The sequence below is a fragment of the Excalfactoria chinensis genome, chromosome 8, assembly GCF_039878825.1.
Source record: "Excalfactoria chinensis isolate bCotChi1 chromosome 8, bCotChi1.hap2, whole genome shotgun sequence".
NCBI classification, from domain to species: domain Eukaryota; kingdom Metazoa; phylum Chordata; class Aves; order Galliformes; family Phasianidae; genus Excalfactoria; species Excalfactoria chinensis.
The window spans coordinates 15,522,905-15,550,809 of NC_092832.1; the positions used below are offsets into that span (position 1 = coordinate 15,522,905).

At 39.3% G+C, this 27,905-nt stretch overlaps 1 protein-coding gene across 8 annotated transcripts in view; it reads left to right on the top strand.

The window, feature by feature from the left end:
• TTLL7 (tubulin tyrosine ligase like 7) overlaps window positions 1-27,905 on the top strand; it is a 71,149-nt gene that overhangs the window by 1,999 nt on the left and 41,245 nt on the right. For 4 of the 8 annotated variants that reach the window (XR_011904474.1, XR_011904476.1, XM_072342940.1 and 1 more), the window contains exons 1-5: window positions 10,711-11,010; window positions 24,458-24,617; window positions 24,793-24,921; window positions 26,084-26,205; window positions 26,677-26,744. Coding sequence is in view for 5 of the 8 variants with exons in the window: in XM_072342940.1 (XP_072199041.1) it covers window positions 24,593-24,617; window positions 24,793-24,921; window positions 26,084-26,205; window positions 26,677-26,744 (344 nt within the window). In the remaining 3 variants the exon portion in view is untranslated. Of the gene's footprint in view, window positions 1-10,710; window positions 11,011-17,354; window positions 17,396-24,457; window positions 24,618-24,792; window positions 24,922-26,083; window positions 26,206-26,676; window positions 26,745-27,905 lie in introns of those variants that run through there. The other 4 variants (XR_011904475.1, XM_072342944.1, XM_072342941.1 and 1 more) reach the window with 3 other exon arrangements.

Sequence of the window (27,905 nt, forward strand, 5' to 3'; positions counted from 1 at the left end):
ACTGAGGAGGACTGTTGCACTTTGCTGTAGCTAGTCTCCAGAAGTAGTTAAGCTTGAGGAAAGAAAAGAGTATATTTCCCATTAACCATCATGATCACTCAGACAATGGAAAAAAAATAATAAAAAAATAATTAAAAAAAAAATTCATAAGGTGCTGTAACTGGTGTAATGTCTTAAGATACTGTCCCAAGTAGGTAAAGATGTTACTCTGCTCTTAAATTATTTTCCCCACTCCAGCCACCATCATTTTCATTTTGGCTGGATCAAATCTGAGTCAGCTGATTTTAATCCAGGTGCTGACAGGCATTTTGATATCCTTGAGAAGACAGCAGCTGCATCACTAACAAATGAGATCTGCTGCAGCACCCATAGCATATTCTTGGCATTAGAGCTTATCCCGTCACTGGCAAATTATGCTGCATAGGCTCTGTACATAAAGATCCGCCAAGGTCTGATTGGCCATTGCTGCCCTTTGGGAACTGCTGGACAAGGGCCTGTTGGTCACTGCATGTATTCCAGCAAAATCCTATATGTGCACACAACATGTGTATATGTGCTGCAGTATATTACACTAGTTCTCAAACACATGCTCTGTGCTTATTTGCTTTGTGCTAATGCATTTGCGTAAATGTTTGTGCCCAAGCACACTTATAATCTGAAACGTAACATATATTGCATAAGTCAACAGTGCTGCGAAACATTAAATGAACCACTTCCATAATCACAGTGTTAAGTGTCTAATTGAAGATAACAGATATGAGGACTTAGAGCTGAACAGTCACATTCTCATTCATACTACATATTCAGCTTATGCTATAGTAACAGGTTACACTCATTAATTGCAGAACTTGTGTTGTACTATAAATATATGTATTACATATATAATTAGCATCTAGAGCATCACATCTAATTCCAGCCCTCAGCCCTAACAATCAGCTTTTCTTAACTAGTCCTCTGCTGCAGAAGTGCCTCAGGTCACTGCTCTCACAAAAGTAACATTTGCTTTGTAATTTTTTCAACATTTTTTCAATGCAATTTGTTAAACAATCAATTTATGCAAGTATGAAACATGCTCTGTATGTATGTTAGAATAACTCAGTCATGGTGCAACCTAAAAATGTTAAATTTTATTTGTTTTGCTGATCTGTGTAAGATTTAGAAAATAGCTATACTCAAAGAGATTCAGCTCAGCACTTTTAGCACTATACACATTTAATGAGGGAGTTTCAGTGACTCACAGTAGGTTTTAATCTGTGTTTCTACACATTCATTGGGTACTATTGATTACAAATATCCTAGCAAGACCAATTTCTTTTCCTCTGTTACCAAAGCTCTGTAGGAGATGTATAGTTCCCTGATGGAACTTGTATATTGCACTCCACATAGAGTAAAACTAAAAATGAGAGGGTCATTTCAGGACAGAAGATACAATTCTAATAGTCTGAAGGCTCTCTCATGTGCTTTTAATGGAAATCACTTGTTCATACAGTAATTACTGCTGCAGCCACATATTGTTTCTCTCAGTAAACACACCAATTTCTAGAGGAGACAGCAGCATTTCTGCAGCAACTACAGCAGTTATGTCCAATACAAATTTGAAGCAATCACTAAATATAAATTGTGACACGTCTTAGTTTTCTTCAAATGCATGCAAGGTGTGCCTGCATTGCAAGGGGCTGGCATATGGAGACTGGTAGCTTTGTCCATCCATACTGATACAGACAATCAGTAAAAATAAAATGTACTGAGCTGCTACCCTGCTCAGACTGTGAATATGTACCTTCCTTAGTTGTTACTCTGTACAGCCTCTGGATCGCTGCAGTGCCCATTAACCCCCATTTTTGCCTGCCATTCCCTGGATCCCACATTCCTGCATCTCTGAGTACCACTGCCAGCCTCCTCCTCTACTCCTAAATAAGGTGATTTATTTGGCATTTCACTCCTTGCTGTCCTTTCAGGTTGTTCCAGACTGCTGGCACATTTCCTGCCACCAGCTAACCCAGTGTGGGATGTTTTTCTAGCAGGTTGCTTGAGTGTCAAGAAGCATGCGTATCTCAGTGAATATAAAAGCTGCTTTCCAAGTTTTACAGCTCCTGACCCAGAAACTTCAGCATAATTTCAGATGTGCCAAGAAAATATCAATTATGTCATGTAGATATGCTAAGGGAAGGGATGAAAGCTGAAGTACAGCAACTCCTCCTCTCTGTGCAGTAGTTATACAGAGTGACAACATACATTTTTGTGCAAGACCAACTCCACTGGTGCCCATTTCATTCCTGTATGAGGACCTGTCCTCACAGAGAACAGTAGAAGAAAGGTCTTACACTGTTTCTATAATATCTGAAGTTGCCAGCACCTGAATTCACAATGAAACCAGAGCAACTCAGCCAACAGCTTGCTGTCAGATGTCCTGAGAGCTGCTCCTCAACCCACGTTGACTGTGAGTCCAGAAAGAATCCAGAGCTTCAGGAAAGTAGCATGCTGTCTGCCTGCAGCTGTTGTGATTATGAAGGATATTTTAGTTCATGGAGGGAGGGCTTTTTAACTGAAGTTCATTCACTGTAAAGAGGATACTGAAAGGAAGAAGCAAGACAGTTACACTAGCAGCCACTGTCACCCTCCCTTCTTGGCATTAGGTATTTCCCAAGACAGCTCTTAGTCAGAGAAAAGGTTTACATACAGAAGCAAAGTGTTTGTATATTTTCATACTGATTTTTAGCTACACATACTTCACCACAAACCTCTCAAGAGTCATGAAGTTGTAAGGCAGTGATTTATCTCAGTATTTTAAATACAGTTTAAAAACCAGATACATTGGAGTTATGCTTTTTCACACTGATGAGTTAGTATTTGCCTATTATCCTATGAACAGTAGCTGTGTATTCGTTCCTAGGAGGTGCTGGGTGCTCCCTTGTGATCAGTGTCCCACAGAGATGGCATTTTTTTTCTGTTCTTTTTTTTTTACTGAATGCTAAGTCCAGCTGCTCTGTTTTTGTCCTTTATCTCATAGAATCATTTGGGAGAAGGGGCGTGGCCTCTCTTTATCAGTCAAACAGCACTTTTTCAGTTACTTATTATTGTTCTGCAGATCCTTCTTTCTTTGTAGAAGACACTGTCTGCCAGTCTATGATTCAGAGTGAATTACAAGCAACAGTTAAGGAAGTTTCTTACTGAATTTGGATTGTATTTACCCCTGAGTGATAATAGCTCCTGGGATCCTCAAGAACAAGGAGGATACCAGTCACAGAATCGTGGCATAATGCTGCAATATGATGGAAAGTACCACAATAATCGCAGGGTGACAAAGTCTTTAGCTACAGCAAATGAGAACATGTGCAAATGTAGCAACTGTAGCAGTGAAGGAAAAGAGCTACATACCTTTGGAAGTCCTCAGGTTAGCAGAGAGATCTCCAACAAGAGATAACCTTGCTTCCACTGCCAACCCTTAAATGAGTCTTTTATTACCATAAATGAGGAGTCATTCTGGTCTCAGAGGATTACAGTAGATGTACTTTAACTATGCATGTCAACAGTGCCTTTTTCTCACACTTTTTTCTCACTTGCAAGACAAAGGTAAATCTCTGAAGGAACATTTTACCAGTAACCTTTAATTACAATAGATTATAAAAAAATAAAATTATAGTATTGCATTTAGAGATACAGGTAGATGGTAAAAATCAAATAATAAATAGTGAAAAATACTTTACTTCTGAAAAAAAAAAAAAAAAAAAAAAAAAAAAAGGAAACCAAGAAACAAACTTAAACTACTTAATTTTTTGCAGTTCTATTTTTGGTTTATGTTTGTCAACTGAAGAGAGGAGAAATATGGCTCTAGTCAACAAGAATGTACTGATCCTCAGAAACATAAAGAAGTGGCTATTCCTAGTAGTTGTAATGCAAATATCAATGTAAAATCTTTTTGATCACAGCTACAGAATCTGAGACGCAATTGGCAGAACATACTTTGATGTGGATGACTGGTGTTTCTAATAGTTACATCACCAGTTCACCAAGAGGGAAATCAAAAGTTTTCAAGCATTTTCTTTTTATCTCAGAGATCTTTAAATTCCATCTGCATTTTTTTCCAAGATGGATCTTATACTCAGTTTGATATCTGAAATATTGGACTAATTTTCTAATAGTAGTTGAAATAAATGTACTACTTCCAGTGAAGATTTTAAAATCAATCTTAAAAGATTGTATCTATGTGAAACAGGGGTCTTTTGTTGGGAATGTGAAATACAAGGCATTTTAATTGGTACGAGGCATTACCATGTTAATCATCACATTTGCACAAAAGAACTCCATTCTACTTTGTGTGAAGGGCAGATCTATTACCAAGTAATATATGAACCAATAAATCTCTACATATAAATATTTGTTTTGGTTTCCCAGTGCTGTAATTCCTCTCAAATTATTTTTCCAAAGACAATCAAGGTCTTTAGTAGAAAATATAAGGCCATACAGATATCTGACCCTGTTAGGGATAATGTTTGCACTTAGTTGTGTTATGGCCATGTGCAATGCTTTAATTTGAGAGCCTTGCAGTTTTACGTGTAGATTACTTGACACAGCGGCTTATTTTGTCCCCTGTAATACTTACCTTCTGGCTACTTCACTTTTTAATTGAATAAAAATTATTGTATGATATGAACAAAATATATCTTTGTTCTCACACTGCCTTTATTCCTTTTGTATCATTTTCTGCTTCCTTTCATCACCTCTTCCATCCCAGTCTATTTACTTTCTCTTTTCCTTTGTTGTACTGCAAACTTATGACCAATTCACAAAACTAATACAGTTCAGAAGCACACTTTGTTGATGGCTGTCATCTCTTGCTGCAGCCAAATACCTGGGGCATTAGATCTCATTTTCACTAATAGAGTTGGATGTAAGGACATGGGCATGTCTAAATCAGCTGGGGCCTTAGCTGGGCATTACTGAACAGGCAGACCACAGTTAAGATTTCTAATCCCCTGAGCACATACACTTGGGGCAAAGGTCATAAAACCTTTTCTGAGGAGGAAAATATTGTTGTAAAGTCTGAAATGAAGTCCTACTTCACACTCAAAAGACATTTTGCCATCCATGATACTGGGTCTGAGTTGTTTTTCTGTTTTTAAAGCTGTTAATACTTTAGCTACCTTAAAGAAAACACTTTGTTTTCATGTTTTCACAAGATTGCACAGATTAAATGCAGAGAAAAGAGTATAATTAGCCATATTCTTTCCTTTGAGTTTGGCACAGGACAGGATCTGAATGGGCACAAAAGACACATCAGCAATGGTTCTCCTGGGTAAATAATTTATTTCTACATTTATCATTACTAGAAATGGGTAGGTTGTTTTGTTCTTTTCTTCAAAATACTTTCTTTATAGAGGATAGGGGAGGTTGTTTCTTTCCTATCTACTACCTGTTTGGAGGTGGGGCTAAATGCTTTATATTTTTTCATCCATAAGTCCCGGAGCAAGAAAGTCAATGCTTCTGAAAGTTCCAATGGTGTTTGAGAGTGGTAAACCCCTGGCAGCTGGGAGTTTCTGGGTGGAGAAGAGAGAGACTGGGGAAGCACAGAGCATCTTAACCCTGTTGCAGGAGAGGAGAACGCAGTAACCATGGTTAAGGGCTAAAATAGCGTGGAAGAGATTTTGAAAATGGTAAACTAGGAGAACAAAGAAGCCACAAGTGCTGGAGTATGTAGAGAAAGCAAAACGGGTAAAGTTATGTCAGAAAGGAGCATGTAGAACTTGCCTCATTCAATGGGGGAATGTATACTACAGTCTTTTAAGTCAGGACAGAGTAAAGAAGGTATCAAGTTTTGTTTGGAGAGAAAAAGCGCTGTTTATGCTGACAGAACCTGTGCTTTTGTTACCTTCTTGGCAACATGTATCCTTCTCTGTGTGGCTGCTGTGTGCAGAGCTCTTGGAGTCACTTTCCAATGATTCTGAGGAGGATAATTTCATATCTCTAGTCAGGACTAAGTGTTTTCAAATATATGTGGACATCTGCATCAGAAGGAGATCCTGATATATGAATGGGGTCTCTGTTTTCTACTGTAATTAAAATAAGTCATAACCACTCAGTAGCATCGTCCCTGTTGCTTCTTGCACAAATTGGACTTGTAATGCCATAGAATATTTTCCCATGAAATTATAAGGAAATCTAAACTAAGTTAATATTACTTGTTGTATCCAAAGCTAATATATTCCACTGTCTGAACCAAAACAAAAAATCATTATGTATAGTAATAGCAGTCTTGTTTCTTTGCTACAAAAGGTAGTTGTGAAAAATTCCATTTATTTTCCTACATCAGGCCATACATTTCTCCGTAAGCAGGACACTCTATGAAGTTTGTTTTCTTTTTGTGTTTCAGAGGTTATAGCATGAACAGGGTAGGCTGCTTTAAATGTCCCTGTTTTATCTGGTTGCTTGGGACAACCCCTGAAAATATCAGAAGAACAACATGTGGTCTTCAAAAAGCTGCAGACCTTGAGGGAGAAAGTAGGTCATGATGGAACAGTCAGATTCTGTGCATCTGTACCTACCTGTAAGGAAAGAACATGTTTCTGCATGTTTTCTTGGAGTGCTCTATGCTTTTATGGTCCATACTTGTTTATTTTTGTCCATATATTGCAAATTGAAACATTCTCTAATAACAGCTTTTTCTCCTGTTTTCTATATTGCTTTTCTATTGTGAAAAAATATTTACTGATTTAATGTTTACATACAACAAAATAAGATTATAAGAAAGCTGACTATATAAATGTGATAGCCATACTTACTTTAATTTGACACTGTGGTTTTATTGTGCCTTTGGAAGTGATGGCTTTAGAAAGGCAAAGAGCATATCAAAAATGTAATTAAAAATGCTTCTGATAAAAGCTAAATTGAAAGGGTTTCTCTTTGCAATACTAAGTTGCCAATTAGACAATTGAGCAAGTTCAGTATTAGCTAGTTCATAGAATCACAAGGTTGGAAAGGACCTACAAGATCATCTAGTCCAACTGTCTTCCCATTTCCACCTCTGCCACAATGCTTACTTTGCTTCGGGTATGGTGAGGCTGGCTCCTCAGCCATGCCATGCAGCTTCTTTCTTCCCTTGTGTTCCATCAGTGAGCAGACAGTAGAGATTTAACACATCAGCATTCTAATGCATTGCATACCAATAGCACTAAGTAATGAAATCCAGCTTTCAGATTAATATTGGCTATGCTTTTACTACATTTAGGTAAATATTACTGCATAAGTACTGATCTATCTCCCATGTCCAGCTGTGAAGGACAAGATGCTCACACACCCACCTTGGCCTGCAGGCCAGCAATAGCATAGGCAGTCTTTGGTAAAAAACAATTAGTGGATATTTTGAAGACTTTATCTCCTTGATGGCCAAATCAACTTAGTTGACTGGCAGGTAGAAATTTGCTGATCTACATAAAGAAGTCTTTCCAAACTGTGGAAGTTCTAGGACTCCCTTTCTCTTAAGCAGTTCAGACAGCAGATGGGAACTTCACAAGACTGCTTGAATGAGTACATCCAAGCTTTGTTTACTAATCAGATAAAGATACTCTGAAATTATATTTTATGTGTTTAAAAATAGAAGTGCTCGTGTCTTAAAGCCATTCAAAAACATGCCTGAACTGACAGGGGCCCCATTAAGTTTTGGTGTAGTTGACTGCAGTCTATGGACATGTTTGGTACTGTGGTGTCTGCTTATGTCAGTACTGAATTTCAACACCATGTGTTCGGAGTGGTGAGGACTGTAAAAAGTTATTGTATGAAATGCTGTGTCAATATTTTATTGCCACAGCTTGTAAATTCACATTGATTTGTCTTATAAAAGATGTTTATAGCAGCAATTAACACAGTCAAGCCTATGGCTTGTATTTGATGATGTGTGGTTTAAAAAAATATCCTGGACAGTGGTCTGAAAATTGGAGTGATAGGAGACAAGAAGCTGATCCAGGCTGGCAGTGTCTACCTGGAACAGCATACCCTGTTAGTACATGTGGGTACTACTGGGAGATTGTTGGATGGATTTTGCTAACACACCGAGTAGGTGGTTTATCATAAAATAAATGGGAGTTGTTCTTCAAAGCAAACAATATATATGGGTTGAAAAGTCCTCTAGTGAGAGTTATGAGAGAATAAAAGGTGTAGAAAGAGGACTTGAGCTGAACCTTTTTTCTTGACTGGCAGAGCTTTTTGGAGTTAGACTCAAGGAAACTGATAGCTTTTGACAGTACAGATTGTTCGGACATAGCTTTATAGCAAGCTGGAAATGCACCTGTTCAGAAGAGCAAAATTAAGCAAATATATTCAAAGATGAATGTTGTGCAAACAGAAGAAAGCACTCGAAGTTGCTGAACTTCTTTCATCTACATGCTGGATCTGTTTCAAAGCTTTTGAGCTTCATTGAGATTGTTATCTCAAATTGTTCTGCTTTCTGGCATCCCTCAGCACTAACTGCAGGAAGATACAACCTGTTTCATCTGCAGAGGCAAAATACAAATACAAGGTTCCTATTGCATCCTACTGCACTGCTGTAAGCTAATGCTTGAGTAGACAGGAGAAAGGTTTCCATTTCCAGGTGTCTTTTGGAACTGTTCAAATACTGGTGATCTTAGGAGTAATTATCTCCTTTGTAATATGAAGAAATTACATTTTCCAACTTTGACATGGATTATGTATATTAAGCAATACAGTGCCCATGATTATCCAGGGAGGTCACTACTGGTAACCAGAACCATGAAGTGGGAATTGTGCTCAATAGCTTTTCTGTAAAAGATAGGATTGATCTGATTGCCTCTGTCATTCATCTGTTATAACACTGAGGCTGCAAAAGTACGTAGTGTCCTTGCATGGAATAACTGTCGGAAAAATAAATATTCATAGGAATATGCAGATTTGAGTCAGCACATTCATTCCAATCTTAGTTGTTTGGTTTGTTTGTTTTGTCTATTTCTTCATTTTTGAAATTTGTAAGATGTTCTCCATGCCCTAAAAGGTATTGCTTACTGCTAGTTCTAATTACAACAATTATCCAGGCATGTGTAATCTAAAGGGCATCAATGTTCAATATTTGAACTAGCTCAATATTGAAGCTGCAACTTTATTTAACATTCTTAATCAAGCATATGGGTATTTCATACCCCGTTGGAATTGCTTACAATATTCTGTTAGCTCTCACATTCCAGCTCGGATGTGGGGAGCACTACCTACTCTGAGTGATTCAGAATATAGTTCACATTTTTAAAAAGTAAAATGTGATCTGCTTCTGGGGAAAAAAAACAAAAAAACAAAAAACAAACTAAAAGCCCATTCTGAATCTGGAGATGAGAAACAAACACTTGTGTGGTCAGACTCTGGTATTTGCTGGGAGGTTGTGCCATAGGTGGCAATTTCTCAGCTAAGAGCAGCATCTGTCTGCCCCAGCCCTGCTGGGAATCAGAAGGAAGAGCTGCACCTTGGAAGTTAGGTGGCTGGAGCTGCTTCCTGGAGGCACAGTTATACTGAAAGACTCCAGGTTTGTCCAGAAGGTGTAATCTACAGCTAATTGCAGCTTCCTGTCATGCAGTGCCCTGCTTATATAACTTAGCGCAGGGGTATGCCTTGACTTTGGGGCAGAGAGACCTGATGTAGGCCCAAAGCAAGCTCTGACCTGGAGATTACATTCAATGCAGGCGTTTCAAATTGCTTCATCTGCAGCCCATGGCAACATCCCAAACAGCTCAAACTGAAAGAGAAACAAACAAGTGTCCTGTAATGGATGTGAGAAAAACTAAGAATGGTTAAATGGAGATAGACAAGGGTTGCATTGCCTCTGTTTCTACATGAGATTTCTTGCCCACTCTTACAAACACCAACCAACACAAAGAACTATGTAGATTTCTATGTGATTACCCATTAGTGGACAGAAGTGGTACCCGTTTGTTTTTTGATAAGCCTTACAATGGTTTGAGCAGTAGATAAATGTTTTCTGCATATTACTAAAGCCACAATATAAACTATTATTAAACTTGATTAAAAAGACGGTATCTGTGATAAGTGAGTGTTGCTGCAGCTGTACAAGCTGCACTTTCACGCTGCAGAGGAGAGATGTGACATCTCCCCAATGTTCCCTGAAGGGTTTATCATGCAGCCTTCTGTCTGTAAAGCCCAGTGTCTACAAGAAGCCCACAGTCTGTTCCTATTCACGTATCAGTTTACTTTACAAGACGCAGGAGAGAAAACGTAAAGCTCACAATTACGTTTTCAACCAACTTTACTTGCTTTGCGTTGTTTTAGCAAATTTCTATTTATTGTTAGCTCTCTTTGTTGCTGGATGTTAAAGACAATATTCTTCAAAATCCTTGTGTAAGGAATGCCCCTCCATTTTATTTACTATTAATGAAGCAGCTATCTCCCTAGGTCATGTGTCTAATGCTAGGATGCACAACGTTTTAGAAGATGACTGACTTTCAGCGCGGCCTACTGCCGTTCCACACACGTGGGTTATCAGGCCAAGTGGGAAGGAAAAAAAAAAATAGATCTGACAACTGCTGGAAATCAGTGCAGCGGTGCGGGGACACGAGCGCTCCGCCTTCTGGAACGCCGCTGCCGTGGCTCCGTCCTGCTCGCGCTCCCGGGCAGAGCACGGGCCGATCCCACTGCGAGCCGCGGGGGGCGGGGAGGAGGGTCGGCGGCGCTCTGCGGGCTCCGACCTGGCCCTGCGCCGCCCGCCCCGTTGCGGGCACCTCGCTGCGCATCGGCGTCCGTCCCGCACGTACCTGCGTGTGGAGGGCCGCTCCTCCTCGCCCCTCCCGGCCGCTCCAGGCGCTGCCCCCTCTCAGGGAATGGTTTCTCCCGGCCTCCCAGCCGTACCCTCCCGCTCCTCCTCCCGCTAGTGCCCAGCTCGCCGGGCGTCGGGGTGGATGCTGCGTCCCCGGAAGGCACCGCTCGTGAGGCGCTGCTCGCTCCGCACCGCACACGACGCCCCCTGGGAGGACCGCCGAGCGCCGTGTCCCCGACTGACAGGTAACGACAGGTCGTCCGCGTCTCCTCCAGGCAGCGGCGGCCGTTGAACCGCCGCCCCCGGCCCGCCGCCTGCCCTCGCCCCCGCTGCTCGCGGTCCGCGCCGCTGTCCCTGGGAAAAGGCAGCCGAACAGCTGCCTACCGTGATTCAGCACCACCGCCTGCGAGGGAGGAGGAGGAGGAGAAGGGCGGTGGGGAAGGGCGGCCCGGAGCTGCGGGCAGAGGCGTTGAGCGGCCCGGGGGTCTCCGGGGTAGGAAGGGGAGCGCCGGCTCCTCGGTCGGTGTGCGGCCGTAGGTAGCCCCGGGCTAGGCCGGCCCCACCGTGCTGCCCGGCATCTCCGTGTCCCGGCGGGGCACCCGGAGCGCAGGGAGCAAGCAGGCACTTCCCACTTACAGGCGTTCGTTTTTTTCGCTTGGAGTTCGCGTGCAGCGTCATTTATCTCGAGTGTGTGGCCGGGACGCTTCGGAGCCAGAGAAGGTTAAAACGGTGCCAAAATCTGCTGACAGTGGTACCTAGCATAGCCTAAAATGTAGATCGAGTTAAATGTCGGGAGATGAACTTCAAATGTCCTCCCGTGCTTTTGCTGTTCGCCGAAAGCCATTGTCTGTCGGATTTCGGTCAATTTCTGCTGTTGAAGTGCACGCACAGGGAGCGTGCTTGGTGAGTGCTCTGCGCAGGGGTGTGGATGTGTTGCTGAACTCAGTGAAACTGGTAAGAGGCCTCAGCTCTGCCTGTATTTGTGGCTTACGATGTCTTTGCAATTTGAGTGCTGAAAGTAAAACATATTGCTTCATTATTACTTAAAAACCCAAACCATCTGAGCAAGAAAACCCTGATACAGTATTATTTTCTGCTTGAGACCTTAGCTGACTTATGTACCTGGATGTTGTAACTGATCTTAATAGTGCTCAGAGAAGTCAGATTGCGTTGTTTGTTTGTTTGTTTTTTTTTTTTTAGAGCTGGAAGATGAAAAGTGCTGTTCTGTGTGAGCATTGGTTGTCCCCTGCATTCTGCGAAGTTATCTCTGAGTCTCTTGGCTTCAGTAGAAAGCTTTGCCATTGGTTTAAGCTCTGAGTTGTCTTTTTTTCATAGAAATAGGGGGTATATCAATGGTTCCTTAAACAAAAGTAAGGTAGAAACAGTAAGAGTGCCAGGGGGCTTTCCCCAGGAGGCGTGTAAACCCACTTTCTATGCCAGTGTAGGGAACTGCATTTGAAGCCGGATTCTCTGAAGGAAATTGTTATAATAGTTCAGAAAATTACATCACGTAGAAGATGGGAATTTTAGAAAAAACAGCCCCATTCCATAATTCTGATAGTTGGGATACATGCCACACGCTTCCATAGAGATTTGCCCATCACTTTGGTAGTGCTAAGGAGGCCGGGAGATGGGGCTGTCAGCACTTATGTGGCTGTCATTCCAGTGAGCCCAGAAGCATCTCCGTCATCTGAGGCTCAGGTTTGTGACCAAGTGATGATTTGTTCTCACTCTTTGAAAGTGGATGGTGTCACACTGGCAGCACAGATCAAGCTTGAAGAACTGGGAAACAGAGTGATCAATGAGCAGTTAAGCACCAAACCATCCTGGAGTCTTTTGAATAACCAGGATTTTTTTCCTAAGATCTTAATAATAATTCATGTTTACCATGAAAGCCATTAATATCTTTTTGAAGATGAAACATGGCAGACTATTGTGCCTGTGGAAGGACCCTGCTTTGAACTGTCAGCATGAAAAGGCTGTAATCTCCATTGTCTTGATTTAAACCTCCATCTGTGGAGATTTATTGTCTGTTTAAAAATGTCTATATGATACATATGGCAAATGAGTAATTTCTTGTATTTCCATATTTTCTAATGTTCAGTGTTTTCCTTTTTTCCTCCTATGTAATAATTTGTATCAATAGATACTTTCAGATGTCTGTATTAATATAAATTAAGAACACATAAATTTAAGGATGGAAATTAAATCCATAAAGACACTGAAATTGTATTGATAGGTTTTGTATTGGTCCCTGAAGAAAAATGAAGCCAGTGGGAGTTCCTTGTCTTTGGAAATATATAATGGATTTTCTTAACTTTGACTGTTTATAGGAAGGTACCACACTGTATCTTCAGAGGATATTAGATTTATTTTTTTTTAAATTATTTTCCAGTGAGCTTAAACATATCTAGCTTGATCTGTAGAATATTGACAGCACAAAACCACGACAATTTTCTACACACCAAGGAAGTTAATCAGGATTGTATGACTTCAGCAGCAGCATGATTTAAATTGCACCTTATTAAGCAGGAGGAAGCTCTTTACAGCTCCATTAGTGCTCAACTAAAGCCCTGCCAGAATGGGGCAACTTCACAACTGTTCCTTTTGCAGGCACTATGACTTTCCTTTAAAGATTATTGCAACCTTTTTAGCATTAATATTTAAAATATTAATGTATCTGAAAATTGGAACTGAATTTTTTGATCTTGACTACAGTGGTGGATAAGAGAAATCTATAACTGAGAGTGGATGTGGGAGAAAAACACTGACATACTGAAGTGGTCCACCTCTGTATTGGTTGGATATTTGAGTAAATTTTCCTGTTCCACAGTAGTTACCCTTCATACAGTTGAAAGTTCCTTCAGACCAGGAGTCTCTGTGTTGCCTTCTACCACATACTCATCTTTCTGATGGCGTATGCAGGAACACACAGATTCCAAAGGGTGTAAAGTCTTTGCTTTTCACTTATCCCTTAAGTTATTGCTTGCAAAAGAGTCTAAATTGCCTTCTGTTCATGTACATATTAAAAAGCAGTTTGCCAACTACAACATTAATTTATAGTAATTTATAGATACTTTTGCACTTGCCTTAAATTACTTACAACCAGAAACAAGCTGTAGTGTGATTGAATCATTTTTTGGTTTTGTGTTTTAAAGGACTAAATAAAGCAGGCATAACAATACTTGCTTTTCAGTCTCAGTTTTAATCTGGATGCAGGATCCCCAAAATGAAGATGCATATTTATAATTGTAACTTTTCACATTCCGAAGGTATAAGTAGCTTAAAATGTTAAAAACATAGGCAGACATTTGAAAAACAACTTTGCTTCAAATGGCAATTCTCATTTATGCCTGTGCTTTGTTTTGGAAGGATTCCAGAAAGAATCCTAATACGCATTGCTGCTCCAATGCACTTTGGATGGCTACAGTACTGTTAATTGATAGAAAAGTGGATGCCAGATGTAGTGCTTCACGCTGCAATTCAGAAGCCTCTTCCTGGTTCAGCAGCACTAACAGTTGCTTTTAAAAAGAAAGGAAAACTAAATCCACCTTTTGTCTACAGTAAATGCTAGAGAAAGAATTGAGTGTGGTGTGGGCTTCACAGTTAGACGCAGCTATGTGTTGACAAGTTTATTTTCATCCTTGCTTAGTAGCAAAATGCTAAATATATTCTTCTTTAGTTACATTAAAGTATGTTTCATTCCAACTTTGTCCTTGGGTTGACATGTGTTTGATTTATTTTTAGAACATGAATACCAGCATGGAAATATTCCTATAGGGTGCAGTGAAAGCACTGGAGGAAATGGAGTCAGATGCTTCATACTGCATTTGTGCAGGTCAAGAAGCAAAGATCTAGATACTAGTTATGAACACCAAAAAGAATGGACTGGCATTGCAGAAGATTGTGAAATCTGTTGGGAAAGTTGCTCTGTATTACCTGCCTAGAATGGTCTCTTCTTGAAAAACATTTAGCAGAGCTATGTGACGGAAGTCTGTGCATTTTCTTTGATTTTTATGTGTAGTTATCATGTGCTGACTGAATGTGAAATTTCTGTTGTTTCATCCTTTGAAGCTTTTTTGGGCTGAGGAGGTGTGCTTTCAAAGACATGATATTAATTATTGATTGAAGAGGTCTTAAAATGTGCTTTTTTTTTTTTTTTTTTCTTCTAAATAACATTTTATGTTGTGTGGCTTTGTTAAGAGATATAATGTTATTGCAGCTTTTCATTTTTTTGTCAGCCCGAAGTCTTCAAAAGATTATGAAATACTAGCAAGCATTAACGATTGTGCATTAAGTTGAATAAAAAATCAAAGAGAGGTGTATGAGAACATGACTTAGTTTGGTACATTTTGTACCATTTTCAAAAATGGAAGCATATGCTGAAAAGAATATTTCTAGGAATGGAGAAGATGTATTCAGGAAGTGTTACTGGATGAAGAAACAGGAGTCGCTGCTATTTTTGGGCTGCGAGGACTTGATTAAAGTGGAGCATCTTGCGGATGCTCTATGTCTGTATCTTGTAAGTAAAGAAATGGAAGAAAAATAAAAATACAGTTAGATTTGAAATTTTGACTGTTAATGACCCCAACTAGTCACTTAACCTCCCTTTGTATTACTTTCCACTGTTTCCTCTAGGTCTGAAGAGAAAATGAAAGTACATTGCAGCCTTTCTGCCCAAAACGGCACTTATGAATACACAAGCATATAGAAAGCATGTTTTTGATGTTTTCTGGGAAAATAAAGTAAGATTTGTGGGGAAAAAAAATATTTTAAAAAAAGTATATTCTCTTGAGCAGGTCTTTGGGAATGTCTGATGCAAATGGCCAGTGTGCCATTTAGTTTCATTGATAAAGAGGATTCAAATTCCAGTCAGTTATGGGCCACACACACATAATGCTGTTGCAGCTATTGGAACACATGAGATCGTCAGTGCTATATCAGCTAAGTGTAAGAAACTTGGCCTGGTGACACTATGTGCAGCTACAGGGAGAAGTCTTAGGTGTGAAGGGACATCAGGAAAAATTCTCAAAGAGGAAGTTGTTCTCAGAGGCCTTTCTGACACTCAGTGGTACCCCTGGGACACCTGCCATGTGTCTGCTTATGGATCTAGGGGCTCTGCAGCAGTTCAGCCCAAGTCTTCAGCCACTGAATTCAGCACTTAAATTTTGGAAGATGTACCTGTTCAAGTAGAGGCCTTAATTCTTCTCCTTCCCGCAATTATTTTTCCCCTCTAAGGAGAGAAACATTTTCATATTGAGCAATTTGGATGGGATTCATCTCACCAGTGTCTACACAACTCTGGTCCAGATACCAGCAGCTGCCAGCACTGGACATCCATAGGCTGACTGTGAAGGCAGCCCAGAGGAGCTAGCTCAAACATCTGTGCTGTAGGGATGGGCAGTTACACAGATAAATCCACCATTATGACTTCATACTTAAGAAGTAAATGTCTCCTCTGGGACTTCATTGTAGTGTTTTTACCCCATGTGAAGGAAAGAACCATGTTTCTTTTGAATTGGGGAAAATAGCAGCAAACTGTGATAGAGCCATTGAATTTTCAGAGCCTTATTTCTTTGTACTTGTGAAAATACGCATGCTTGTTTGATTTTCTGTATCACTTGAATATGCAAGAGAGAACATCTACTTCTAGAGTTCATAAACTGCATGGAAGCTGTTTCCAGCTTCATTCTGCATGCATGGCATTAAAGGATGGTACAAGAACTAGGACTACAAGCTCTTTAAGTGAATATCCCTCTCAGTCACACTAGAAACTGACTCCTTGCAATTCTTCATCATTGTGGAGCAGATGTGGCATCAGCCTTCTCTGGCCCTGCAGTCTGTGATAAGGGACTCGGATGCTTTAAAACTGGCTCAAATACCATGTCACATGGAGAAATGGCACCATTTCCAAATTGTCTGTTACTGCTTGGCACAAAGAGCTTGGGATTTTCTCACTTGAAAAGTCCTTTGTGAAAGCTGGAGTTTATTGTGTGTTAATATAAGTATACTGCCAATGTGGGTAATCCCAGCATTTGGAAAATTGACAGTTGTTCTTTGGTAACTTTAGAAATCTGCCAGTATGAAGCAGGAAGAGAACTGTAACCGTTTTTCTTATAGCGTATGGGCTATTTATCTTAGCTTGCTTCTCTGCTACTGTTTTATGTTATTGCAGTCTTGACCTCTTAATTCTACATTTGGAGAAGTCATTGTTCTTGTTCTAGTTCTCATGTCTTTGGTATTACTCCCAGATCACTGAGTCATTTTCTGGTTTTAGATTTAACTTCACTTTAGCTTATTGTTATGACTAAATCCTACTGACTTTCTTCCCACAGCTCTTGTCACACACTAGGTGAGGTGGAAATATATTGCATTCTTTTCTTGGAGCATGTATCAGCCTTTCTCTTTTCTCTCAAAACACTGAGACAATACCTAAAAAAGGTTAAGACAGATATCCCAAAAGTGCTAGGGTGGGGCTAAAAGGGAAGAAGCTGCTATCTGCTACTGCAGCATGTTTTTCTGTGCTGTATAAGTACTGCCTAAAACTGTATCACCTGTCAGTTATTGATAGAAAAATCTATTTCCACAGCTCTGACTCTCACATCAGCCTCAGTAATGAAACACTAATGGGTAAGTGATTACATTTTGCTACTTCTGCTGAAGAATTATTTTAAATGAGTTTCCGTTTTAGTGGGAGGTTCTGGTATGGCTTTATTCTGCAGGATGCAATCTTTTTTGTTAAATTCATTATACACATATGTATAGTTGTACTTATCAGTAATTTGCATGCAGAAGAGTTTGGTATATCATATTGCCACATGCTGCTACCACTTTTTCCCCCTGCTATTACTTTCTATTGCAGGTTATGTGAAGTGACAAAAGCATTCAAAGTGAAAGTAGTGAATGTGTTTTGTACATATTTTGAGTTCATTTCTAGGATTCTTGTTCATCTCAGGTGCTTTTTTTTTTTTTTTTTTTTTTTTTTTTTTTTTTTTTTTCTCAGTTCCTCATACATCTCATAGCTGCAGTTTGTCTTTCCTTACAATAAAGAGAGAAATCCACAAGCGTCTTCTGAATGCAGTGAAATTTTATCCAATAGCTAAGCAAAATTTGTTTCTGGAGAGCAGCATGAAGATTTTCTGACATATCTGTATTTTAGAAATAAATCCAGTGGTGAGGCACTGGAACAGGATACCTGGAGGAGCTGCGCATTCCCCATCCGTGGAGGTGCTGAAGGCCAGGCTGGATGGGGCCCTGGGCAACCTGATCTGATGGGTGGCAATCCTGCCCATGGCAGAGGGATTGGAGTTGAATGGTCCTTAAGGTCCCTTCCAACTCAAGCCTTTCCATGATGGGTGACAATGTTGACCTGTGCTTTAATTATATACCTGAACTGGGCTTTCAGGGCTGTTCTGGAATTGGAACACTGTGATTTTAAGCCCAGAGCATTCAATAGAAACTCCTACGTTTACTTTATTGGGCAATATTCTGTAATGTACAGCTTATTTGCATTTACACACTGGACTTGAGACAAATATTGTCACAGGCACAGAAGAATAAACATTGTAATTTTCAGCCTAAGATAGTATGCTAAATAAAAACCTGGAGCACTTTTCAACCATGTTTTAATTCATTGGTGGGTTTATTATAGCATAAGAAATGACAATTCTTTCTAAGCCAGTTAACTTTGCAGCCAGCATGTATTTGCCTGCTTAAATTTATGCCCCACTGTTTCACTAGGACGATAGCATTCAAATTGAAGATTAAAGCAATGAAAAATCTAGTTGAACCTTGCAAGTGAATTAAATAACCCATGGCTCTAGCCTCTGACTGAGGACTGTTATTTCAGTACATTTCTTGAGTGTAGCTCTTAACCAATACACAATGGCCTTTTGCTGCTTAAACAACACTCTAGAGCCAATTCCTTTTAAGTGTTTCTTTTTGGGAGCTGACAAAGATGGATGAGGACAGGGCTAACTGTGATATTGTTCTAATCTTGGATCTGTGCTACTGCTATGATTCAAGCTGTGAAGGGAAATATGTGTGCTTTGGTTACTTACCTCATCAGATTTTGTAGATATTTTAAACTACAATAAAACCTACTGTACCATTGACAATACAACCCTTGTTTTAATAGATAAACTCTATTTCTATTCTATTTAGATCCCCAACAATGAATTAAAACAGAATAACATGGTGTTTGTAACCAATTCTGCCTTTAAATTAATTTTTATAAATCAAGTCAGTTGCTGTTAGAGAGGCTTCTGAAGATTTGTATCCATTCCCAACTGCTGAATTTCTCCTTTTTTCATTTGTTAAAATATTTTCAAATTAGCAGTACCATACTAAGGCCCAAATACTAGGCTAGGGAAGGAAATCTTGTCTTTGCTTAGTGCTTTGTAGCTTCTGGCGTTTCTCACCAGATTTTCAGCTGTTTGAAAAGTGTTACTGCCACTAAATGCTGTTACAGTAGTCTTATCTTGTTGGCCAACTGTAAGCATTTTTCACATATCATGTTCGTTACAATACAGGAGGTCAGTTACCAGACCTCATACAGGCATCTTGGTACTCCCAGTGAAGCTGAGCAAATTGAACAATAGTAGGAAGGGATGATATAATATGGTAAACAAGTCAGTGATAGCGTAAGAGCACCTTTCTTGTAGTTTCAAGGTCAAAGAGAGCTTTGAATAGATGTCTCTTGTGAGTACACTTGGTAGTATATTCAAGTCTCAATTTTTATTTAACGTTTTCTCATTAGGTGCTGAAATTGCAGGCAAATGTCTACCAATTTGTATTTCAGGCTGCTGTGGGAGTATCACCCTTGTTGCTAAACATTCTTTTGTGACAGTTCGTCAGATTATTTGTGGGCCGTGTGTGATGATTGCAGACTGCCTTCAGAAATGCTGAAATAGGTCGAATATCTGCGGGTCTGGAAAATGTGAGATGCGATGGGACAGGCTTTGTGTGGGGCTAAGGCATGGCTCTTGAAACATACAGAGGTCTGTAGAAATGCTGTGCTCCCCTGAACTTGAGGCCAGTTTCCTACTAAGCCAACAGCACCAACTTAAAGCAAATATGTAATAAGTAGGCAAAGCACTCACTACTATGGTGAATACAGATCTAAGGGAAAGAAAAACCTTAGTTATTTAGGTCAGACTGAAAACAGTGAAATCTGATATTTACTCGGTTTATGCTCAGCAGTCTGTTTTCCCATTACTTCTTCTCATGTTTCTGTTAAATTTTTGTTATTTCAATTTTCCATGTAACTGGGGAATAGGGAGGGCAGCACTGTGCTTTGCCCTTCCATATCTGTGGTCATCTGCCAAGTGGTGTAATTGCATCTGAAGTGCATCTCCATTGCAGGATAAAAGCTCCTCGTGTCAGGAGCTTTGGGATTTCTTCTGAGCTTCTGTGTGTTTCCAGATGCTTTTACAACACTGAGTAAATTGCGCTAATGGACTCAGATGAAAGCATTCTGATAGTTTCAAAAATCTATATTAAAATATTCAGCTGTTTGTGACTGATTGCTTATCTTTACACTATGAGTCCAGTTAAGTCAAATAAGAAACTGGGAATCCAATTTTTGTAGCATGTCACCTCAGTAAATAGAGAAAAAAGGTAGGACAGCAAGAAACTTGAGAAAGGCCCATTGCCTTTGTGATTTATTGTCGTATTTACCACAGCTCGAGCTCTGAGGTTAGGGTTTCAGTTCATACATGTACAGCTGGGCACATGCGTGGCCTTGCAGCTTTTCAAACTGGTTACCAGATATGGCATGATTTGTTAGTAAATGATTCTATAATTCTTAGTGCTTAAATCTATTAAACTACATCTGTTTTAAAAGTACATATGCAAACTAGCCTCTTTTTATTTGGGTACGCAGCAGTTTGATAGTTACTGATAGGATCCTCATTTCCTTGGAGAATCTCACTGATTTTGAGTTCTCTTTGGATTAGATTCTCAAGTTGCGTCATTTTATTTTAAGTTTGAATCTGATTCCCCCAGTCTCTATTTTGATCTATGTCAACTGTTTCCTGGGATGCTTGCTCTCTGGGGAAAAAAGGGCTTGATGGGCGTGCAGGATACAATTTAAAGCTGAAAAATAACCTTTTCATTTCCATACTGCACTGGGACTGAAAGTGAAGGATCATGAAAGGCAGAGGTCATGTGGAGGCACTGTGGAACAAATAACTTGGGAAATGAAAGAAAGATTTGTTAAAAAATGCTTTTATGTAATCTAGACCAGAAGAAAATCTGCCAGGGAGCTTAATCACTTCTTCTGATAAACTTTACTCTTATAACAGCAAAAAAGAGCCCTTTTCCCCTTTCTCCCCTTTCCCCCTTTTCCTTCTTTTTCTTCCTACAGCAAATTACAACTTGTAACCAAGGAAACATGCAGTATTCCATTTATTATAAAACCTGGTTTTCCCTCTTTACCCGGCTCTGTACCCAGGCATCCGCCTAACCTCAGTTACTGTTACTTTCTTCCTGTTTGTTCTGTGTATATTCTTGAAACTGTTCCCTTTGATGGACTGAAGCATCTCTCTATGAGTGCAACATTGTTACCCTCTAGCAAGAGTAGCTGCCCTCAAGGAAGGACCTCCATATTTTGCTGTCCTTTGCTCTGGTGGTTGGTTTGTTTGTTTTTGTGTGTGTTTTTGTGTATATGGCGTGTATATGAATGTGTATGTATATGTATAAATATACACACGCACTTATATATATATATAATATATACACGCACACACATATATATGAACAGACAATATATGTAAATATGCGTAGGTTGGTCCAAGACTAATGCCTGCTATTTATTTCCATGGAAACTACACCAAAAAGAGGAAACATGGGAGATCAAGGCCTCCAGCACCTACAGAATTGCACTGTGGCATCTCAGTGCTCAGTCTGTGGGCAACCATCTCTTCCTTCTGTAACTCCTCATCAACTCTGTCTCCCAAGGAATGCTTTTCCCCCAGATAGAGAAGTGGATGCCTAATGTGTAGACTGAGGAACTGCCATGTATTTACTGGGAAGGTTATATCCCCTCAGTAGCCTTGCCTTATCTTTTCTTGCTGCAGAGCAGTGCACTGGGAACATATGGAGTACAGAGCTCTAAGCAGAAGCAAGTCTCCAGCTCTGTAAACATATCTACCTCTAAGACTCTTCCTGTTATTACCTGTTGGATAAATACAGGTTTCAGGGTTAATTTGCACAACTTCTCTGAACAGACGTGGGGGTGATCATAGAATCATAGAATCATAGAATTACCCAGGCTGGAAAAGGCCTTGAAGATCATCAAGTCCAACCGCAGTCTAACCAGTACCCCATCTCTAAAAACCCTCTGCTAAATCATATCCCTGAGTACCACATCCAAGCGGCTCTTAAACACATCCAGGGATGGCGATTCAACCACCTCCCTGGGGAGCCCATTCCAGTACCTAACTACCCTTTCTGTAAAGAAGTTCTTCCTAATATCCAACCTAAACTTGCCCTGGTGCAACTTGAGGCCATTTCCCCTTGTCCTGTCACTTGTCACTAGTGAGAAGAGACCTGCCCCACTCTCACTGTAAGAACCTTTCAGGTACTGGAAGTGCGAGATAAGGTCTCCCCTCAGCCTCCTTTTCCCCAGACTAAACAGCCCCAGCTTCCTTAGCCTCTCCTCGTAGGGCTGATTCTCCAAGCCCTTCACAAGCCTTGTTGCCCTTCTCTGGACCTGCTCCAGTACCTCCATGTCCTTCTTGTGCAGAGGTGCCCAAAACTGGACACAGTACTCAAGGTGAGGCCTCACCAATGCCGAGTACAGGGGCAGGATGACTTTCTTAGTCCTGCTCACCACACCATTCTTGATACAAGCCAGGATGCCGTTGGCCCTCTTGGCTACCCGGGCACACTGTCAGCTCATGTTCAGCCGTGCATCAATCAGTACCCCCAGGTCCGTTTCCTCCACACAGTCCTCCAGCCACTCTGTCCCAAGCCTATAGCACTGCCTGGGGTTGTTGTGGCCGAAGTGCAGGACTCTGCATTTGATCTTGTTGAACCTCATCCCATTGTCTTCAGCCCAGCTCTCCAGCCTGTCTAGATCCCTCTGTAGGGCCTCGCTACCCCCAGGCAGATCCACACTCCCAGCCACTTTAGTGTCATCTGTGAACTTACTGAGGGTGCACTCAATGCCCTCATCCAGGTCATCAATAAAGATATCGAAGAGGACAGGCCCCAGCAGCAACCCCTGGGGAACACCACTCCTGACTGGTCGCCAGCTGGATTTAACTCCATTTACCACCACTCTCTGAGCCCGGCCCTCCAGCCAGCTCCTTACCCAGCCGAGAGTGTACCCATCCAAGCCACGGACTGCCAGCTTCTGCAGGAGAATACTGTGGGAGATACAGTGTCAAAGGCTTTGCTGAAGTCTAGGTAGACCACATCAACAGCCTTTCCCTCATCCAGCAGATGGGTCACTAGATCATAGAAGGAGATCAGGTTGGTCAAACAGGACCTGCCCTTCATGAACTCATGCTGGCTAGGCCTGATCCCCCAGCCATCCCGCACATGCTGCATGATCTCCCTCAAGACTATCTGTTCCATTACCTTCCCTGGAACCGAGGTCAGGCTAACAGGCCTGTAGTTCCCCAGATCCTCCTTACAGCCTTTCTTGTAAATGATCTTTTTGTTTTCTTTCAAAGCAGAAATCATAAAAGAACCATAATCTATTGTGTTATATAATGAAGAAGGACATTGCAGCTGAATGTACCTCCTTTTATGTTTTCGTACCATAAGTGTGACTTGTCTGGAATAGAATAATTATTCTCTCTTTCTCTCTGATAAATATACATAAGTAATGCTGTGATAATTTTACCAATGTACATCTTGCCCAAGCTTATGACAAAATTCATTTCACATCATAAGTCATAGCTAAACTTGATTTTTTTACTGCAATTTTTGCTATATATAGCAAAAGAAATTCCTCATGCGCTGTAGGAAGTTATTTTAAGTAAGTTTTGCAAACACTACAGTATGAATTCATTTAAAGCATAAGAAACTTTAACCAAAGTCACGCAGCTGCGTGTTTAGACCAGTGTTTCACTCCTGAGGGTTTTCCTAATGTTTTAGCTTGTTGTTCTCATGTACATGGGGTTTTCACATGTTGAAGTGTATTATGAGATAAAAAAAAAAAACAACAAACAAACAAACAAACAAAAAAAAAACACAAAAAAACCCAAACAAACATGTGAATGTTTTTAGCAACAGAACAGACATGAAAAATGGTGTTTCACACAAATGATTTATGCATAGTGTCTGATTTTGATACACATATATATATATTTAATTTAAATATGGCTTTAAATTCCTATGAATTCACTGGGATTTGAAGAGTCAGAAATTTGAAGTCTCAGTTGAATTCAGTATTGCCTGTTTTCACTCCCCAGTCTTCCATACATAAATGAAAATAAGACAATGCAACAGTATATATTCTTGTTTTGTAAACATATACTGCATTTTTTTTTTTCCCAGAAACAAAATGATTGAACAGCATTAAAGTTTTATATCCACAGTAACTTGCTTTATCCCTGAGGTGTTACTTTTGACTTATTAAACACAGTGCCATAGCTAAGTTCTCTACTGTTTATAGTTTTTTAGGATTTATCTATAACAAAATTTCTTGTAACTTTTAAAACACATAATTCTTCATTTCAGAACTAATATTTGCTACAACCAGAGACCGAAATGGTACGAATAGAGCGTTAAATTCCCATCATTTCAGCAACTCCATCATTTTCTGAGAACCTGGAACGTAATTTGGGCTCTGCTTCAGCACTGTCTTAGATTATAATGCCATCCTTGCCTAATGAGGGAGGTATGCAGATCTTATATTTTTTATATAGTCTATTAATAATTTCTGTTGGCTTGTAAGTTGCAGTATCTGTAATTGACTAGCTTAGATGCTACTTGATGATCTTATGGTTTTAGTTTGTTTGTATACATTTAAGACATGAATGCTATGCTGATAGTTAAAATGCTGTTTTTCAAAGATAACCATGGAACTGCTGCTGTGACTTTGCGTTCGGAGCTACCCTATCAAAGCACAATTAAAAGAAAAGTCAGGAAGAAGAAGAATGGAGTCATTACTGCAAACGTTGCTGGCACAAAATATGAAATTGGTAGGATGCTACATATCTTGTTTTCATCATAGTAGCCATTGATGTGAGCAAATTATTAACTAATGGGGTGAATTAATAGACTTTGCAGACTGATAGTGAGTCAAGTCCAAAGGATTTTATTTTCTAAGAAACCTTAATTCTTTTTTTGTAATGTTGCATTGATGATTTCAGACTCATGGAAGGGCCTTAAAATACAACAAAACTAATTAATCAAGGTGGCTGTGGGAAAACAAACAAACAAACAAACCACCTTAATTATGAATTAGGTATGTGTTTGGAGGTGTACTTAAACCCTTAGAAGATGAACGGTGTCAGTTTAATGTTGAATACCCTTATTATTACACAGAGGTTTCTTAATTAAAATTAAATGAAGTTTTACATTTTAATGCTTGGGGCTACTATCACATTAAATTTATAGTTTGCATTCTGCTGTGGAAGAAAAAGTGTGGAATGCTAGAATAATGTAGTTTGGCTTCAGGCTTTTAAATAGTGTGTTTGTGGGAACAGTGTTGTATTTCTAGCTTTTTTTGGAATAGCAAGAGAATCCAGGAGGCAGCACTAATGCTGATTCTTGATTAAGAGCAAATAATAACACAAAATATATGCACAATGAGTTTGCTCTGATAGCTGTCCAAAAAAAAAAAAAAAAAAAGTGTTATATATCTGCAAATATGTTTGCATGTGTTTTTGTAACTGCAGTATCCTTGACTAAAGAGGCCTTGTCCCTTCTGCAGTGATGCTTATACTCATCATAGTTTTAAAATTAACATATATTATGGTCAAGATTAAATCACTAGATCATTACTGTTAAATTACTAGATTAAATTACTAGATTAAATTACTAGATCATTGTAGAATACCTTGAGCTTATTTATGGTTCCCAACAGTGACTGCCCTCTAATTTAAGCACTAGTACAAAGTATTGTAATGCTGTAATTACAGTTTTGAAGTAAACTAATGGAAATATTTCAAGTTAAATAAGAGTTTGCATTCTAATATTGTTCTCAGGCAAAGGGTTGAATATTACAAATGTTCAAATTCTTGATCATTTTTTTAAGTTTTGAAAATTAATGTGTTTTAGATGATCAAAATTTTCCTATCACATCTATGTGATGTCTCTGTATATATAGTATATATATATGATGTCTCTGTATATATATAGTACGCGTTGTAATACAAGAAATGGGATTTGTGAAAACACGCGATGAAGATGAAACAGCTAATCTTATTTGGAGTGATTCTGCCGTGCAGCAGGAAAAGATTGCTGAACTTCGGAACTATCAGGTAGAGCCATAGTTTGTACTTCTGACACATTTCAATAAACTGCTTTACTTGGAGCCCTTCAGTAATACCTTGATTGTGGTCAGTTGTGTGTGTATTTAGAGAGTAAAAAACAAAAAAACAAAAAACAAAAAACAAAACAGCAAACCAGAACAGCAAAGCAATACTAGGCAGACTGTAACCTCTATATATTTTGAAAAATTGATTCTCTTCTCCATCGTTATTTGTTCGTAACATTTGGAATATGGTGTTTAAATGTTTGGAGCTATTCTTTCATGCTTTTGTCTGCCCATGAGATGTTATGAATGGTCATGGTTAACAGAAGATATATTCTCTGGGTTGATCCAGATATAATAGTAATTATATTTGCCTGAGCATGAAATTGAATGTTTTAAATGATTTGTTTATTTATTTATTTTTTAACAGAAAAGCTAAAAAGTATCTATTTACTTTCTCTTTTTTCTCCTCCCTCAGAGAATCAACCATTTTCCAGGAATGGGAGAGATCTGCAGGAAGGATTTTCTGGCAAGAAACATGACTAAGTAATCTTTTTTTTTTTAGTACTAAGAAATTTTTCCGTGATTCAATGCAGTAAAATGCTGAACTATTGCAAGGATTGTTTATCTTTAAGAAGAGGCTCTGAGAGGACCAGGAATAACCTTCAAAGTTCCTTTGGTTTTTGGTCATGGACCTGTAGTATCTGTCTGGGCTATATTGTATCTTTTCGGTTGACTTGAGTGGAAAATGGTTTGGTTCAGTTTTGTGTCTGCTGCTGCAGAATGCCTGAGGCAGCTTGAAATTATTATGTAATACATGCAATGTATAGTACATCCTGAAATAGTTCATGTCATGCTAGAAAAGGATAAATGACAAGTATGTGAATAGATACTACTTGTTTTAAAATAACCAATGATTAAATTTTTGTATATTAGGCATTAAAAATGTGAAGTATTTTATTGTTAATGTGAGAAATACCTCAAAAAAACTAATCTGTCTTGTTTATACGTTTCCCTTCCTCTAATGAAATAACTGAGAATTATATTAGCTTAAAATCTGTGAGTAAGGCCTGTGAGAAAACAATAGTAAATGATGACTCATCAGCTTAGTAATAAGGAAGAGTTTAGAGAGAAATGTGTGTGAATATTTTGATCCTTATAACCTAAATTAGTTTAAACAACAATTCTTAAAAGCTAATCTTTTGGGCCCAAACTTTACCTCCACTACATTTGCCCTTACCAAAATAGAATAGAACTTTCATTTATTAACATATTTAATGTGATCTCTCTTTTGTGTCCTCTCATTCCTTTTCTGCTTTGTAAATACTACATATCATGTAGAATATATGTGAATAGTATGTGCATTGCTATGGTGCCTACAAATTCTGCTTATGGACCAGGATCTCCTTGTTCTTGTCCATAAGTACCTGCTCCTCAAGAACTTCTCACTGCCCCTTCCAGACTTAAAGATAAGTAAAAGCATGTAGAACAAACATGGATGCAAGCAGCTATTTGAAGACTTCTCTGAAGCAATGGAACAATTCTGGTCAGCTTCAAAGGCAGCACTATTCTTGTACATTGCCTCGCTTCCATCGTTTAAAACAAAAAAAGGCTGATGTTATCATTCACGTGTTGTTTTCTAATACAGTCTCATTATGCCTCTAAATCTGCTGAATTTGGAGTCTGAAACACTTTTTGCATATATTA